Source organism: Cryptomeria japonica, chromosome 8, assembly GCF_030272615.1.
Source record: "Cryptomeria japonica chromosome 8, Sugi_1.0, whole genome shotgun sequence".
NCBI classification, from domain to species: Eukaryota; Viridiplantae; Streptophyta; class Pinopsida; order Cupressales; family Cupressaceae; genus Cryptomeria; species Cryptomeria japonica.
The window spans coordinates 232,161,310-232,177,961 of NC_081412.1; the positions used below are offsets into that span (position 1 = coordinate 232,161,310).

A 16,652-nucleotide genomic window follows, 5' to 3' on the forward strand; every position below is an offset into this window, starting at 1 on the left:
TGGATGTATAACTATCATGACATTTGGAAGAAATATCATAATGAGGTGGAGCAATGTCATGGGTGGGTAAGGGATGCAAAATCATGTTAAAAAAATGATGATACTAGATGTATCACAAGGTAAAACCTATAATAACCCACCATATTTAACCCAACAAAATTTGACCATTCTTTTTTTTTTTTTAAATTTAATCATTTGTGTTTGATTCAATCGCATACTCAGGGCATCCATCCATTTGGATTAGGCATTCATCCATCCGAGATGAGCATCTAGTCATACGGGTTAGGCACTTGTCCAGACGAGACATAAGATTTCATCTATCCAATATGGAATAGGCATCTACCCATACGGGGTAGGCATCTATCCAAATCGGGATAGGCATCTACCCATGTAGGGTAGGCATCTATCCAATTGGGATAGGAGGTGCTCTGGCCAGAGACTTAGACTCATTGGGACTATTCAGGTCTTGAGCCACTCGCTAAGTACTACACTCTTCTAACAGAAGTGCACCGAGGTCGCCATCCTTAGGAGTAATTGAATAACATAATACCAGCTTGAATTATGCCTTGAAATTTGGCTTAAAGCCTCGAGAAGTCAAGCAAATCCATACGGGATTCCTTCCGAGTATGCATTGAATTACCTTTTTCCAATTTTAATTATCTTATCTTTCAAAATAGGATTCTTACTCAATCCTTCTTTTACCAAGCCTAGACCCTGCCCATGAATGCCTGAGTACGAGGGACAACTCCATCCCAAGACTACCTACATGCTCGCTTCGACACAGGATCAAGGCGTAAAGTATGTAGTTTTGTTTTCTACTCTTTGGTTTGATGTAAACTGATTAGTGGGTACGCAACCCTTTATAGGGCCAATGTCCCAGACAGTTTCTCTGTGGTTGCTACCCACGATGGTAGCACTTAAGCAAGGGCTCAAGATGGCCTATTGCTTATGGCCTAAAACAACTAGATCCTAATTCTTAACATAAATGTCACCCTTGACCAATTGTCAATCGACAACAATTCTTCGAGATTAAATCAATTTTATAAAAGCATTTCACTCATCATCCCTATAGAGGTTTACTATAGTTTAACTCAGCGAATGAAAGATCATTTTAGAATTATCTTATTAAATTATCGATCCAAGGGGGATTACGCGCCCCTTGGATTTTAACTTCCAAGTGTCCCTTATTACTCCCTGATGATTTATAGGGATGATGCCACAGACATCGTCGATGTAGCTTTATTAGGTGTTAAGTGTAGTAGTTCAACATGACGGCATTACCCATAAGTGTGACCTAGAGGCTACTAGGTTTTGGTTTTCCAACTTCCTTTATTTAATTTTCTAACTTATGATAAACATCATGCTTGAAAAATAATTATGAATTGAACACGTATAATTAGACATTGCAAAGCTCAATTAATTGAAATAACTACTTGATGAATTACATGGAATAAAAACCATAACTAACATTATTTATTATTCAAAACTTGAAATATAACTTCGCATAATAGTGCCAATTAGGAAACTTGCATATTAATAATTAAACATGAAGCTTTCATGGAGATGGAAACGCCAATAAATGTAATCAATGTAAAGCAATTTGCATGAGATGAAGGTAGTGTAAGTTACATGCAAGAATATCGCTTATACGGCCACTAATCCCAAAATAGAATTTAGCTTCAAATCATTTAGTATGGGTTAATTGCCAAGTGGATTAAAAAAAAGATCTAATAAAATTTAATTTACAATTTATAAATTTGTTAAAACTAGTTATAAATCTAAAAATTACCTAAGTTAAAAAATTTCATTAAACTAAAATTTATATATATAAAAAAGAAAGAATTTAAATAAACTAAAATTTTATACATATATAAAAAAAGAATTTTTAAAAATTAACATTGCCTTGGATTTTAAAGTTTGATTGGCATTAACAAAGGGTTAATGGGAGTGGGACCCCACGGGTCCCCTCCACTACCCTACGGCCACTGCCGCAGCAATGACCGCAGGCTAGTGGGGGGTACCATTACGGTACCACTCCCTGCGGAGTATTAACTCTATCCTTCACCTACGAGCTGGTACGCACAGGCACTATATCGTGCAATATAAACATTAAATATATATATATATATTTTATAGGTCATTCCACGATATTAAATTGTATAAAAAGAGAATACATAAACAGGTATGAATACATAAGAAAATATTAATGTAAGAGATAATATCATATTAATCCCAGGGATGAAATATAACAGAGAAATAAAAATAACTAGAGAAGTAATTTGCTCTAGCGATGCACAGATTATTAGAGAGGGATTATATTTTATTTCTCAACCAATGTCCAGAGAGGGGGATAAAGAGTTGTTTACGGGAAGATTATTTATTTTCAAATTTCACAGAGATTCAGCTAATATTCACAAAGAAATTTTATTCAACTCATTTAACTAATATTCACAGAGATTCAGCTAATATTCATAGAGAAATTTTATTCAACTCATTTAACTAATATTCACAGAGATTCAGCTAATATTCACAGAGAAATTTTATTCAACTCATTTAACTAATATTCATAGAAGTTCAATCCAATATTCACAGAGAAATTTTATTTATTCATTCACAAAGAAGGAGATTTATTTATTTTTATATTCAATATCATCCAAGAGAAAACAGAAAAGCAAAAATCTGATTTTCTACCTTTTAAAATAGATAAGATATGCAAGAGAAATCTGCATTTGCATTTTAAAAAAAAAAGAGAAGAAACTATATCACTGCATTTCTTAAAGAAACAAAAATAGATTTTTTTTTTCTTCCTATCTAGAAATTGAGAAATGATTTCTTCAAAATACTATATTCAACCAAAGAATCTAAAAACTATATATTTGGATAATACAAATTCCTCATATGATAAAAGGAGAGAACCTGGTTTACTAAAGCTCAAAGTTGAATCCTCTAGCTATTCTTTGATCCTTCCTTGCAACTTTGAGAGAAACCCTTGAACAACAACTCAAAAATTCCTGCAATGAAAATGAGACTAACAAAGAGAATCCTACTTCTAAACTTGGGAAAATTTCTTCAAAATATAATCAACTCCCTTCTTTGAAACTTGCATATAATTTTATAAGAGAATTCCCTTTATTCCGCTATTTGGAAAATTTAATTAAAAAGGAGATTCTTTCCCAATTTTGGACTTCATGCAAATTGATTAGACTTAGTGGGGGAGTTACATGCAAGGTGGTGGAGAATCCTCTAGAAGCTTCTTATTCTTCCTACAACATGTGCCATAATTGAATGTGGAAAATGAATAAATAAAAATAATGCATATTTTCCATGTGTGTGTGTGTGTTATTATTTTTCATTCTTTTTTATAACATTTATTCAATCATTTAAATAGCTTATCCAAAGATAAAATAAAATTGTGATTTAAATCCAAAAGTGATAAAGGAGGGTTGTGACATCCTCCTCCCCTTAATTTGTGCATCATCCCGATGCACTTATTGAATGCATCCAAAAGAGTCTATAGTTCATGATTAAAACAAAAAAGGAAACAACTGTTGCATCTCTTTAGTATCTTCCCACGTGGCATTCTTTTCATCATACTGGACCCATTGCACTTTGCACTAATCAACCTCTCTGTTGCGCAACTGGCACTGGTGCCTCTCCAAGATTTTGAATGGCTCTATCATTATTCCTCCCATTTCCTGGACCTGTAGTTTCCACGAGAACATTCTGGTATCTTCCTCTTCGGTTCCTAACTGCTGCATGAATCCTTTGTTGGGGCTCTTGTTGGGGTTGATTGGCCTTAATCTATCTTTGCATCCTGGGACACTCTCTAGCAAAATGGTTTCCCCCACACATGAAGCATCCACCTGGAGGACCCCTCCTACCTTGATTCCTAGGGGGATCATTCCTTGTTTCATTGGCCCTGGGTGGATAAGTTATCCTGTTCTGTTGATCATTCCTGTTATAGTTGTCTATGTTATTATTGCCCATATTATTATTATTATTATTATTTCCATTCCTCTGATATTGATTAGGAGGTGCCCTTCTTTCGAAAGAATTAGTCCTTTGACCTTTGTTGAAATTCGTGTTCCCATTGAATTCCTGCTTCCTTTTAAATGAGTGGTTCCCATTATAGTTCCACCTTGCTAGTGTTTGAATCTTCCTCTCTTGCCTTAGGGACTTTTCAAGTACTTCGTTCATGTTTTTGGGTCCATGCATATCAACCTCTGCCCCTATGTTGGTATTTAGCCCCAAAATGAACTTCCTTGCTTGGCCTTCTTCATCTTTCTGGTACATAGGTACATATTTAAGCAACTTGGCGAACTTGTCCCAATATTGTTGAACAGATAGGGGCCCTTGACGTAGATTATGGAATTCTATCACCTTCTCATCAAAGAACAATTGAGGGAGCCACCTATCTCGGAAGTGGTGAACAAATTGATCCCATGTGACCGTATCCCTGCTATACCCATTTTGTTCCTTGGTGTTGGTCCACCAACTAGCTACCTCCCCTGTGAGTTGATAGGAACCCCATAAAGCCTTGGTTGTTTTGCTAAAATCTCTTAGTTCAAAATACTTTTCCATTTCATTTAGCCAATTATCGGCTCCTTCACCAATTTGCCTCCCATCAAACTTAGGAGGGGTGATTTTCTTTAAGTCCTTGGAGAGTTCCAATATGTTATTTTCCTTTCTATTACCCACCATATTCCCTTGATTGCTATCAGGGTTTCCATTTTCAGTACCATTTTCAAAGTCATTCTGCCTTTCCCTAAGGTCCTGCATTGATTGTTCCAAGAAGTTGATTTTATCTCTTTGTTCGGTTAGAAGGTCGATTATAGCTTGGACCCCATCTTCGTTATTTCCTGGGTTGTGTCGATCCTCTTCATGGTCTTCCTCATGGTTTTCTTCATGGTTTTCCTCATGGTTTTCTTCCCTTTGACTCCTAGTACGTCTTCCATTACCCCTTCCTCTTCCTCTTCCTCTTCCTCTTCCTCTAGCCATTCTAGGTTTTTACCTGAAAGTTAAATTATGTAGTTAGTTCTTGATTTAGGATTTTAAAATTTAATTTATACCATTGCAAAACATTCCCTTAGTTGAATAAATTGAAGTGAGCACAAGGCCTAGATTTGAACCTTTTCTCTGATACCACATGTAATAACCCACCATATTTAACCCAACAAAATTTGACTATACTTTTTTTTGTTGTTAAATTTAATCATTTGTGTTTGATTCAATCGCATACTCAGGGCATCCATCCATTTGGGTTAGGCATTCATCCATCTGGGATGAGCATCTAGCCATACAGGTTAGGCACTTGTCCATACGAGACATAAGATTTCATCTATCCAATACGGAATAGGCATCTACCCATACAGGGTAGGCATCTATCCAAATCGGGATAGGCATCTACCCATGCGGGGTAGGCATCTATCCAATCGTGATAGGAGGTGCTCTGGCCAGAGACTTAGACTCATCAGGACCATTCGGGTCCTGAGCCACTCGCTAAGTACTACATTCTTCTAACAGAAGTGCACCGAGGTCGTCGTCCTTAGGAGTAATTGAATAACATAATACCAGCTTGAATTCCACCTCAGAATTTGGCTTAAAGCCTCGAGAAGTCAAGCGAATCCATACGGGATTCCTTCCGAGTATGCATTGAATTACCTTTTTCCAATTTTAATTATCTTATCTTTCAAAATAGGATTCTTACTCAATCCTTCTTTTACCAAGCCTAGACCCCACCCACGAACGCCTGAGTACGAGGGACAACTCTATCCCAAGACTGCCTACATACCCGCTTCGGCATGGGATCAAGGTGTAAAGTATGTAGTTCTATTTTCTACTCTATGGTTTGATGTAAACTGATTAGTGGGTACGCAACCCTTTCTAGGGTCAATGTCCCAGACAGTTTCTCTGCGATTGCTACCCACGATGGTAGCGCTTAAGCAAGGGCTCAAGATGGCCTATTGCTTGTGGCCTAAAACAACTAGATCCTAATTCTTAACATAAACGTCACCCTTGACCAATTGTCAATCGACAACAATTCTTCGAGATTAAATCAATTTTATAAAAGCATTTCACTCATCATCCCTATAGAGGTTTACTATAGTTTAACTCAGCGAATGAAAGATCATTTTAGAATTATCTTATTAAATTATCGATCCAAGGGGGATTACCTGCCCCTTGGATTTTAACTTCCAAGTGTCCCTTATTACTCCTCGACGATTTATAGGGATGATGCCACAGACGTCGTTGATGTATCTTTATTAGGCGTTAAGTGCAGTAGTTCAACGCAATGACATTACTCGTAAGCGTGACCTAGAGGCACTGTATATACTAAACGCTACTAGGTTTTGGTTTTCCAGCTTCCTTTATTTAATTCTCTAACTTATGATAAACATCATGCTTGAAAAATAATTATAAATTGAACACGTATAATTAGACATTGCAAAGCTCAATTAATTGAAATAACTACTTGATGAATTACATGGAATAAAAACCATAACTAACATTATTTATTATTCAAAACTTGAAATATAACTTTGCATAATAATGCCAATTAGGAAACTTGCATATTAATAATTAAACGTGAAGCTTGCATGGAGATGGAAACGCCAATAAATGTAATCAATGTAAAGCAATTTGCATGAGGTGAAGGTAGTGTAAGTTACATGCGAGAATATCACTTATAAGGCCACTAATCCCAAAATAGAATTTTGCTTCAAATCATTTAGTATGGGTTAATTGTCGAGTGGATAAAAAAAAGATCTAATAAAATTTAATTTACAATTTATAAATTTGTTAAAACTAGTTATAAATCTAAAAATTACATAAGTTAAAAAATTTCATTAAACTAAAATTTATATATATAAAAAAGAAAGAATTTAAATAACTAAAATTTTATACATATATAAAAAAAGAATTTTTAAAAATTGACATTGCCTTGGATTTTAAAGTTTGATTGGCATTAACAAGGGGTTAATGGGAGTGGGACCCCACGGGTCCCCTCCACTACCCTGCAGCCACTGCCGCAGCAGTGACCACAGGCTAGTGGGGTGGTACCGTTATAGTACCACTCCTTGCGGAGTATTAACTTCGTCCTTCACCTGTGAGCTAGTACGCATAGGCACTATATCATGCAATATAAACATTAATCACTTCGCATAAATTTTATTAATACATAATGCATATATATATATATATATATATATATATAAATTGTATAAAAAGAGAATACATAAACAGGTATGAATACATAAGAAAATATTAATGTAAGAGAGAATATCATATTAATCCCAGGGACGAAATATAACAGAGAAATAAAAATAACCAAAGAAGTAATTTGCTCTAGCGATGCACAGATTATTACAAAGCGATTATATTCCATTTCTCAACCAATGTCTAGAGAGGGGGATAGAGAGTTGTTTACAGGAAGATTATTTATTTTCAAATTTCATAGGGAGATAGTTTGTTCGACTGATATTCACAGAGATTCAGCTAATATTCATAGAAAAATTTTATTCAACTCATTTAACTAATATTCACAGAGATTCAGCTAATATTCATAGAGAAATTTTATTCAACTCATTTAACTAATATTCACAGAGATTCAGCTAATATTCATAGAGAAACTTTATTCAACTCATTTAACTAATATTCACAGAGGTTCAATCCAATATTCACAGAGAAATTTTATTTATTCATTCACAAAGAAGGAGATTTATTTATTTTTATATTCAATATCATCCAAGAGAAAACAGAAAAGCAAAAATCTGATTTTCTACCTTTTAAAATAGATAAGATATGTAAGAGAAATCTGCATTTGCATTTAAAAAATAAATAGAAGAAACTATATCACTGCATTTCTTAAAGAAACAAAAATAGATTTTTTTTTTTCTTCCTATCTAGAAATTGAGAAATGATTTCTTCAGAATACTATATTCAACCAAAGAATCTAAAAACTATATATTTGGATAATACAAATTCCTCATATGATAAAAGGAGAGAACCTGGTTTACTGAAGCTCGAAGTTGAATCCTCTAGCTATTCTTTGATCCTTCCTTGCAACTTTGAGAGAAACCCTTCAACAACAAAAATTCCTACAACGAAAATGAGACTAACAAAGAGAATCCTACTTCTAAACTTGGGAAAATTTCTTCAAAACATAATCAACTCCCTTCTTTGAAACTTGCATATAATTTTATAAGAGAATTCCCTCTATTCCACTATTTGGAAAATTTAATTAAAAAGGAGATTCTTTCCCAATTTTGGACTTCATGCAAATTGATTAGACTTAGTGGGGGAGTTACATGCAAGGTGGTGGAGAATCCTCTAGAAGCTTCATATTCTTCCTACAACATGTGCCATAATTGGATGTGGAAAATGAATAAATAAAAATAATGTATATTTTCCATGTGTGTGTGTGTGTTATTATTTTTCATTCTTTTTTATAACATTTATTCAATCATTTAAATAGCTTATCCAAAGATAAAATAAAATTGTGATTTAAATCCAAAAGTGATAAAGGAGGGTTGTGACAAAACCTCACTATATGCTCACCTTTCATTGCATCACAATCAATAGGATCATCATGAATCTCATAGAAAAATGGCATAAGTATACCTTAAAAAGAAAGGATGAAATGTGATAGAAAAAAACATGATCCATAGAAGACATGTCCTTATCTTTAACATCATATATCATGAGATTATATCAAGGATAGAGGAGTGATGTGCTACAAAGGATAGGAACATATCCAAGTATTAAATGTATGCATACATATTAGTTAAACAAACTAGATGTAAAAGATGTATACTACCAAGTATAGTAATTTAACCGTTATTAAAGTGCAATGAGAATATGTAAGATAATTTGAATCTAAGCCCTAGGAAATTTTAAATTGAAGCATAGATTTAGAATTATAGCAAATATAAGACCCTAAAAGAAGTGAACTTAGAATTCTAAGATCAAACCATAGGGGTGTAAGAGTATATGAGTTCACTAAAATTGTAAGGAAAAAATACTTGTCTTAATACTAATCTAGGTTAATTAAATGAATACGTTTAACAACAATTATAAATTATTTTAGAATAATTAAGTATAGTAGACTTTGAGAATCAATTATATTAAAATGAAGTATTGAAAATTTAATTATAAAAATATTGTACACCTATTTTGGGGAACTATAATAAAGAATAATTCAGATGTCATTCATATTCTAGTTTTTGATGATATTGAAATCAATGCTCATAATCTAGAAAATGTCTCAAGTTCAAAATATATGAAAATATATGTGGGTCAAGCTTGTATTATGCGAGATCAATCTTACTCTTCATGAATGGATATGCTATAAAGTTTGTGAGATCAAACTGGATCAATTTAGTTTGTTGAAAGCTATCATCTATTGTCTCATATGTGTTGAAGTAGGACGCAGCTAAATTGGGTCCAAAGCCGCATGTTAAAACTTGTGTTATTGATTTTTTGATTTTTTCTGAAAAATCAAAGCCGCAGCTAATTTTGTTGATCACGATAATCAATCTGTAATTTTCACAAAAATCAATAACATGAAGGTAATTGATCTGTATTGTGCAGTTTTGGAGCGAGTTTAGCCGCAGTCATTGAAGCATAAGGATTGACAATACCCTAGGGAGATTGCTAGGCTACAAGGTTTGTATCCTAGATTGACCCCATTGATTAAATAATAGCTTTATAGTAATGGAAAAATATGGAAAACGGCAATCTAAAGCATGCAAGTGTCCTAGATGAATTTGATGCAAATTTAGTTTAATTTTAGTGCTCCAAAACAAGACGTTTCTAGAATGGTACTCTTCATAATGCTTTTTTTTTCATATTTAACTTATAAATTTATTACACATTAAATACCAAAACATAGCAATAAATTATGTGAATTTGTAGCAAATTGGTTCACAACAACTAATGAATCAAAAAGAATTAAAAAAAAAAGAATTTTTTTTTCTAAGCTTTTGAATTTCAAGAATCAATTTGATATGATGTAAAAATAAACCCTCACATCACAAGATTTACCCAAAATGAAAACATTTAAATAACACAAGATGATAAATACATATATTAGAATGAATAAAAAAAATACATAATAAATAACTAATGACAAATATATATAAATACATATAAACAAAAATAGAACATATGAAAATATATTAAAAAAAAAGGTAAACTTGAAAAAGATATTTACACACAAAATATATATGATATATTGATATATAATTACATCACATTCCACCAAAATGAACCTTTATACGACATTCCACCATAAGCTTAAATGGGAATTAACATGGTGTGCAATTTCTGTATTTCACCATGATACCATTTCTAATAACATAAAGTTGTTACACTGGACCCACTAATTACTGTATCAATTTATTGCCTGCATAATCTGAAAAACAGTAAACCATCCATGCTTGCGAGTGCCTCTGAAACCTCCATATTTGTGGAAACAGAAATACAAGCTATTGCACGCAACCAAACCTAAAAGTATAGAATGCACCAAAAAGGAATACAAATATAGAACGTAAAAGCAGATTCACAGAGACTTAAGCAAAGGTTCCCAATTGGTGCGCGCAGGAGTCCATTTGGGGCACTTGGGGCTGAAATAGGAAGCCATGACTCTCGAATTCAGAAGCTCAACAATTGGGGCGCACTTAACACAGCGGGGTGCCTTGTATTGATTGATAGATGCACCTCGGCTTATAGCATAATCCATCAGCTCCTCAAAAGTCCCACTTTCTACTAGTTTTATCTCCAGAGGGCCGATGGATTTGTCGGCGGCTCTGCCTTGCCTGTACACGGAATTCAGACTTTCTTCTACAGTGAGACAACACTGCTGCAGTACGTAAGCGGGCAGGGGCAGGGGCAGCGCCGCCTCTCTTGCATGTTGCAGCTCCCAGAAAAGAACGTAATGTCCTGGAATGTTCGACACGTCTGCGTAGCTGGTGTACTCCATTACTCTTGCCCCGTAAGCTTCCAGGTGCTCCGCCGCTTTCCTCACCGCGTTCTGCAGCTCCACTTCGTCGGTTTTGTCTGAGTCGATGCTCAGCATTACGTTTTTCCGGCACACGAAATGGAATTGCGGCGCCGAGTTGTGGAAGCCGCTCACCCGCAGCACATCGCCCACTCTGTAACGATACAGCCCTGTGTCACAACGTCAAATTGAGATTTAATTAAAGTGTAATAGTATGAGCCTGTTAATAATTTTTTCTTCAGAATATGCTAGAGTGAGTGTTAATCAAAAATTTCTCTTCAAAGTTAACAAAACAAAAAATTTTAGGCTTTGGTTTTTTATCGATCAAAAAAAAAAAGCTTATGTGGTGTGATCACATTTATAAAATAAAAAAAATTCTCCTTTTCAATGGTTTGGCCGGGTTAACAAAAATTCTTCTCTCACTAAATTGGTCTGAATATTGTTTTGATGGAAGTATTTAAGATATATCAGTAAATAGATAATTGATAAGAGATCATTAGGACATGCTTAAACAAAGGATTGTAAGCTTTGATTTAATTATGTGGCTCATCTTAAATTTCAACTATTAGCATCATTTTAGATACATAATAAGGACATAAAATTTATCTCTCCATGAATGAAGTAAAAAAATATTTAAAGTAAAATAGAATAACTTTCAAATAAATAAAAGAATTCTAAATTGATGTCAATGAGTATTTTCAGAAAAATGTACTTAAGATATCTATACTAAGTAGTGTAATAAATCATGGGACAAGTTTAAATAACACTCTTAGTTTTGATTTGTTCCAAAATCTCATTAGTTTTTCAATAGATCGAACTAATCTATTAGTGTGATTTCAAATGAACCATCTAAATAAGACAAAGCTTAGAGTTTAGATAAATGTATTCAAGATATCTATACTAAGTAGTGTATTAGATCATGAGAACAAACTTAAACGACACAATCTGAGTTTTCATTTGGTTAATTGACTCATCTAAAATCACATTAGTTTCTGAGCTCAACCATTAACATGATTTCAAATGAACCGCCTAATTTTTTCAATAGATCCAACTAATTTATTAGTGTGATTTCAAATGAATTTTCTAAACAAGTCAAAGCTTAAAGTTTAGATTAATATATTTAAGATATATATACTAAATAGTGTAATAGATCATGAGAACAAACTTAAAGACCACACTGTAAGTTTTGATTTGGTTAAATGACTCATCTCAAATCACATCAGTTTCTTGATCCAACTATTAATGTGATTTCAAATGAACCACATAAATAAATCAAAATTTAGAGTGTGTAGTTTAAGCAAAATTAGATATACCATATCTATGCTAATAAACAAATTGATATACTAGATCATTCAAGCAATCTTAAACAGTACACTCCTAGCTTTGATTTGATTAAATGATTCATCTAAAGCCACGCTAACTCTTTCACTAAGGCACATCTATTAATATGATTTCAAATGAACCATTTAAACAAATCAAAATTTCACTAACTCTTTCACTAAGATCTATCTATTACTGTGATTTCAAATGAATCATCTAAACAAATCAAAGCTTAGAATGTGTTGTTTAAACGAAATACTACCTGCATATGTAGTGATCACAAGCTCATATTCATCCCCCAATCTAACGTCGGCGAGATCCACCAGCTGCAGGCGGTGATTTGGCGGCGACACAGCGGTGGTGTGGCGGCAAACGGGAAGGAATTCGAAGTAGGCCATGTTGGGCATGAGGGTGTAGGAGACCTCAGTGGGCTTACAGAGTGGGTGGAGGTTGAGGCCAAAGTAGCACTCAGACGAGGCGTACATTGTGCAGACGAGAGGAAGACCGCCACTGTAGAAGTCCAGGGTGGGAACATACTGAGCCATGGCGCCCGTCACAATGACGTCTAGATACTTTGTGTTGGGCCACAAACGGCTAATAATTCCCGCCCACGACTCCCTTGAGCACTCTCTCTCCATGAGCTCTGCAAGCTCAGGATTTGGAGCCAATAAATTCATCTTCATCACTCCCTCTCTTAAGCACTCATCTTTCACCTGCCTCTCGCTCATTGTCCCCGTTCGAATGTCATGGCACAGGGACTTCCAGTGTTGTTCAAGAAAATGTATTGCTCTGAGGAGGCCCGAGGCAAAGACTGCTCCTGCTCTCAAGACTTGCTCGTTTTGGGCGAGCCCACAGAGGAGCTGAACGTACATGCTCTGGTAGGAGTCGGGGCACAGAATGGCTTCCATGGGGCTCGTGTACACATTGTATGGGTCGTAAGGCTTTTCTCTGAAATGCCGGCTTTTGTAATAGCTCGTTAGAACAGGTCGGGCTACCAGTCCTCCTGGTGTCTTAGTTTCAGATTTGATGAACAGAAAGTACATGCCTTTTCCCTCGTCCAGCCCCTTCATGTACCTGTAAAACAGGGAGCCAATGTTTAGAAACATCAAATCTCATGATGAAATTGCTGTATGTGCAGATCTAAGATTAGTTATTTTAAGTTATAGCTGGTGGAGCAAGGCAAACACTGACTGGTTCATGACAGGCATGAGAAGGCTGTAAAGAAGTGTTCTTCGCTCTAACTCCTCTTCAATGGTGGGCATCAGCTTGCGTTCTCCAGCAGATGTTCCAGAGCTGTTAAAACAATCACCATAGATCAGTAATAAAAGAGTTAGTTAATCTATATGTAGTGTAATTTCGGATAAGTCAAAGTTTAGTGTGTGCTGTTGAAGTTAAAAGATGTACCATCTCAACAAATCATTCTAAATAGAGTAGATCTAATGTTATGGAAGTATGTGTAGTGTAATTTCATAAGAACTTTCTAAACATGTCAAAATTTTGTTGTTTAAGTTAGATTGATTTTTAGATATACTGTTCAAACTCAAAGCTTATTATATGTGTACTGTGTAAGTTAAAAGATGAATCACTTAAACAAATCGAAGCTTAAGGTATGTTGTTTAAACCAAATCAATTTTCATACAAATCCTTTAAACAAATCAAAGCTTAATATATACTGTTTAAACCAAAAAAAAAAAAAAGAAGACAACAACAACAACACTTAATACTGTTTAAGCAAAAACAAACCAAAACTTAATATATGTTGTTCCATTAAATCCTCTAAACAAATCAAAGCTTCATACTGTTTAAGCGAAATCAATTTTAACTCATCTTCACTTACCTGGTGAGAAATTCAGAGATGGGATGAGACGAAAGAATAGGAGACTTATCCCCATTAGCGATTCTTAGGACGTCAGGCTGCAGATCCTCGTATGTGATGACTGGCAAGAGTTGTTTGAAAGACTCTCTATCAATGCTTTTATCGAGGCCATAACGTTTCAAGTACTCTGTATGAGCGTTTCTCTTCAAAATATCAGAGAGCACTTGAGCCTGAACTTGATCAGCATGAATGGTGACATGTTCAATGAATTCAAGAGCTTTTCTATCACTTTCACTGGTGAGAGCATTATTTTCAGTAAGCATGGCTTGGGACATCATTTTTATTATCCTACGAACGATTCAATGCACCATCGACTTCAATTGTGAGGAAGTCTCTAGTGACGGGGTTGTATTTATAGCCGCTTTCGGCCAATCATCCATCTCATGACTTTTGCTTCTAACCGCGCATGCGCATCCCAAATTTGCATATACCGTAATTCATAAAAAGACTTCCAAATGAAACCTTCCATGGCAAACTTTAAAGATATAGATGGATGAAATGAAAAGAGACTTAATCAATGAACATTAACTTTTGTCTCCGATTGTCGACTATTAGTTTGTTGGATATTTTGAATAGATCAAGTAATCTCAATGTATCCTTAAACTCTATAAATCAATCAAACATAATCTTTTAAAATTGTGATCATTTTTTAAGTGTCATAATGTATGTTTATATTATTTACCTCAAATATTACTCATACTTTTGAACATGTTGAATCAAAATGGTGTTTATGAATATCTTATAATAACTTGATATGATACGACATAGAAGTAATCTACCTCTTCCCTTTGCATCTTTGTTAAGTATTTTTATAATTATTTTCGCAATGAATAATAACAAGATAAAAAGACGTCAAATAGAAAATGCTAAGTGCAATGATGTTCTTGAATTATAAATTTTTTCTTGTCTACTCTTTGAACATTACTAATGCTCTTATATTAGAATTTGGTTTTCTTCAATTACATGAGCAAATAATGCCCTTTAAGTTGAATTTAAATAGGTAATTAAATCAAAACAATATAAACACTAAATAATATATATTTATTAAATTAAACATTAAATAATATATTTATTAAAAACAATAAAATTAAATCAAAACAAAACAAAAAAGTGTAATATAGACTTCTCTTAGATATTATTATTAATTATGTTAAAGTGGAGAAATCTTTTTTAATTATTGATTACATTTTTAAAATAATTTAAATTTGATAAATTGACATGAATAATTGTTTAATTTGTTGACTAGATTGTTAACATAATTTCGATTTAATAGATTAAAGTGAAGGATTCTTTAACTTGTTGACAAGATTTTTAACAAAATCTCAATTTAAATTAGTGTCCTTCTCTAAGTTGAGTATTTTTATTACTATATAGTTTTTAATTTATATTTTTATAATGATAAACTTAACATCTTGTATACAATAAAATAATAATCATTTTCTTAACAATTCTCAAAAAATATATTTTAAAATATTATTATAGAATATTTATATATTAATAAGTTGCAATATTTTAATTTTATATTAATTCAATTTATTTTTAATTTAAATAATAAAAATTAATGAATATTTTGTATTTAATTATATTTTACATAAGTGAATTGAAGGTTTTCTAGGGAACCTCATTCAATATAATTTTAATTTCATAATTTAAATGTAAAATTTGAACAAAACAAAAAATTTATTAAAAACTTAAATTAATACTTAAATAATACATTTGAGATTTGAAAGCTAAATAAATTTATAAGCATAGTCAAATTTGATATTTAGTTTCACATAAATATTATCATGATTAATTTCAAGGTGACTCCTACAATTTCACTAGCCTAAGACAAACATCAAAACCCTTAGAAAACTAGATATACCATCTTGAAAATTATATGTATGTATGTATATATATATATATATATATATATATGTATATACAACGACAAAGATTTACTATAAAATGAACTTTATGCTTCATGCTCTTTCATTTAATTCCAAATAAGAAGGTATATAGAAAAGGAGGAAGACCAAAATAAGAGCTAGAAGGGATGAATTGAAGTTTGGAATTATTATATTATTAAAAAGGTAAAATTTGTCTCAAGGATTTTAAATCCCACTCATCTAGGAAATTGTTGAATTTAGATGCAGAAGGAAGGTGATATATTCATACATTTGCAAGATAGTTTGCTATTTTATTTATTTTTTCTATATACTTTACTATTTTATTTATTTTTCTCTATCCTACCTAAAACAAACTTGTTCAAAGAAAATATAAAAGAAATAGCTTCTTTAAGAATGACACTTAACCTTCAAGCTTTGTGTCATTAATTATAATCATGGAATTTCCTTCCACTTCTAAATTTTGATGGTTCATGTTCTGTCATTTAGTCTCAAATAAGAAGGTATATATATAAAGGGGGAAGCCAAACTAAGAGCTATAAGTGATGAATTGAAGTTTTGGAATCATTTTATT

General features: G+C 33.1%; 1 protein-coding gene across 1 annotated transcript; it reads right to left on the reverse strand.

Moving 5' to 3' along the window:
• Positions 1-10,263: 10,263 nt before the first annotated feature.
• LOC131078984 (indole-3-acetic acid-amido synthetase GH3.6) lies at positions 10,264-14,479 on the reverse strand. Its single transcript, XM_058016848.2, has 4 exons — positions 14,154-14,479; positions 13,508-13,609; positions 12,579-13,390; positions 10,264-11,166 (listed from the first exon to the last, which is right to left on the reverse strand). Exons 1-4 carry the CDS (start codon positions 14,468-14,470, stop codon positions 10,559-10,561), a joined length of 1,839 nt encoding a protein of 612 aa, XP_057872831.2. The 5' UTR covers positions 14,471-14,479; the 3' UTR covers positions 10,264-10,558.
• Between the last annotated feature and the right edge of the window lie 2,173 nt (positions 14,480-16,652).

Excerpts from the sequence above, each read along its gene's own strand:
- LOC131078984 (XM_058016848.2), bottom strand. The coding sequence starts at position 14,470 with ATGATGTCCCAAGCCATGCTTACTGAAAATAATGCTCTCACCAGTGAA. Across the intron at positions 13,391-13,507 it reads CTCATGCCTGTCATGAACCA|GTACATGAAGGGGCTGGACG; the intron begins GTCAGTGTTTGC and ends CCTGTTTTACAG. Across the intron at positions 11,167-12,578 it reads TGTGATCACTACATATGCAG|GGCTGTATCGTTACAGAGTG; the intron begins GTAGTATTTCGT and ends GTTGTGACACAG.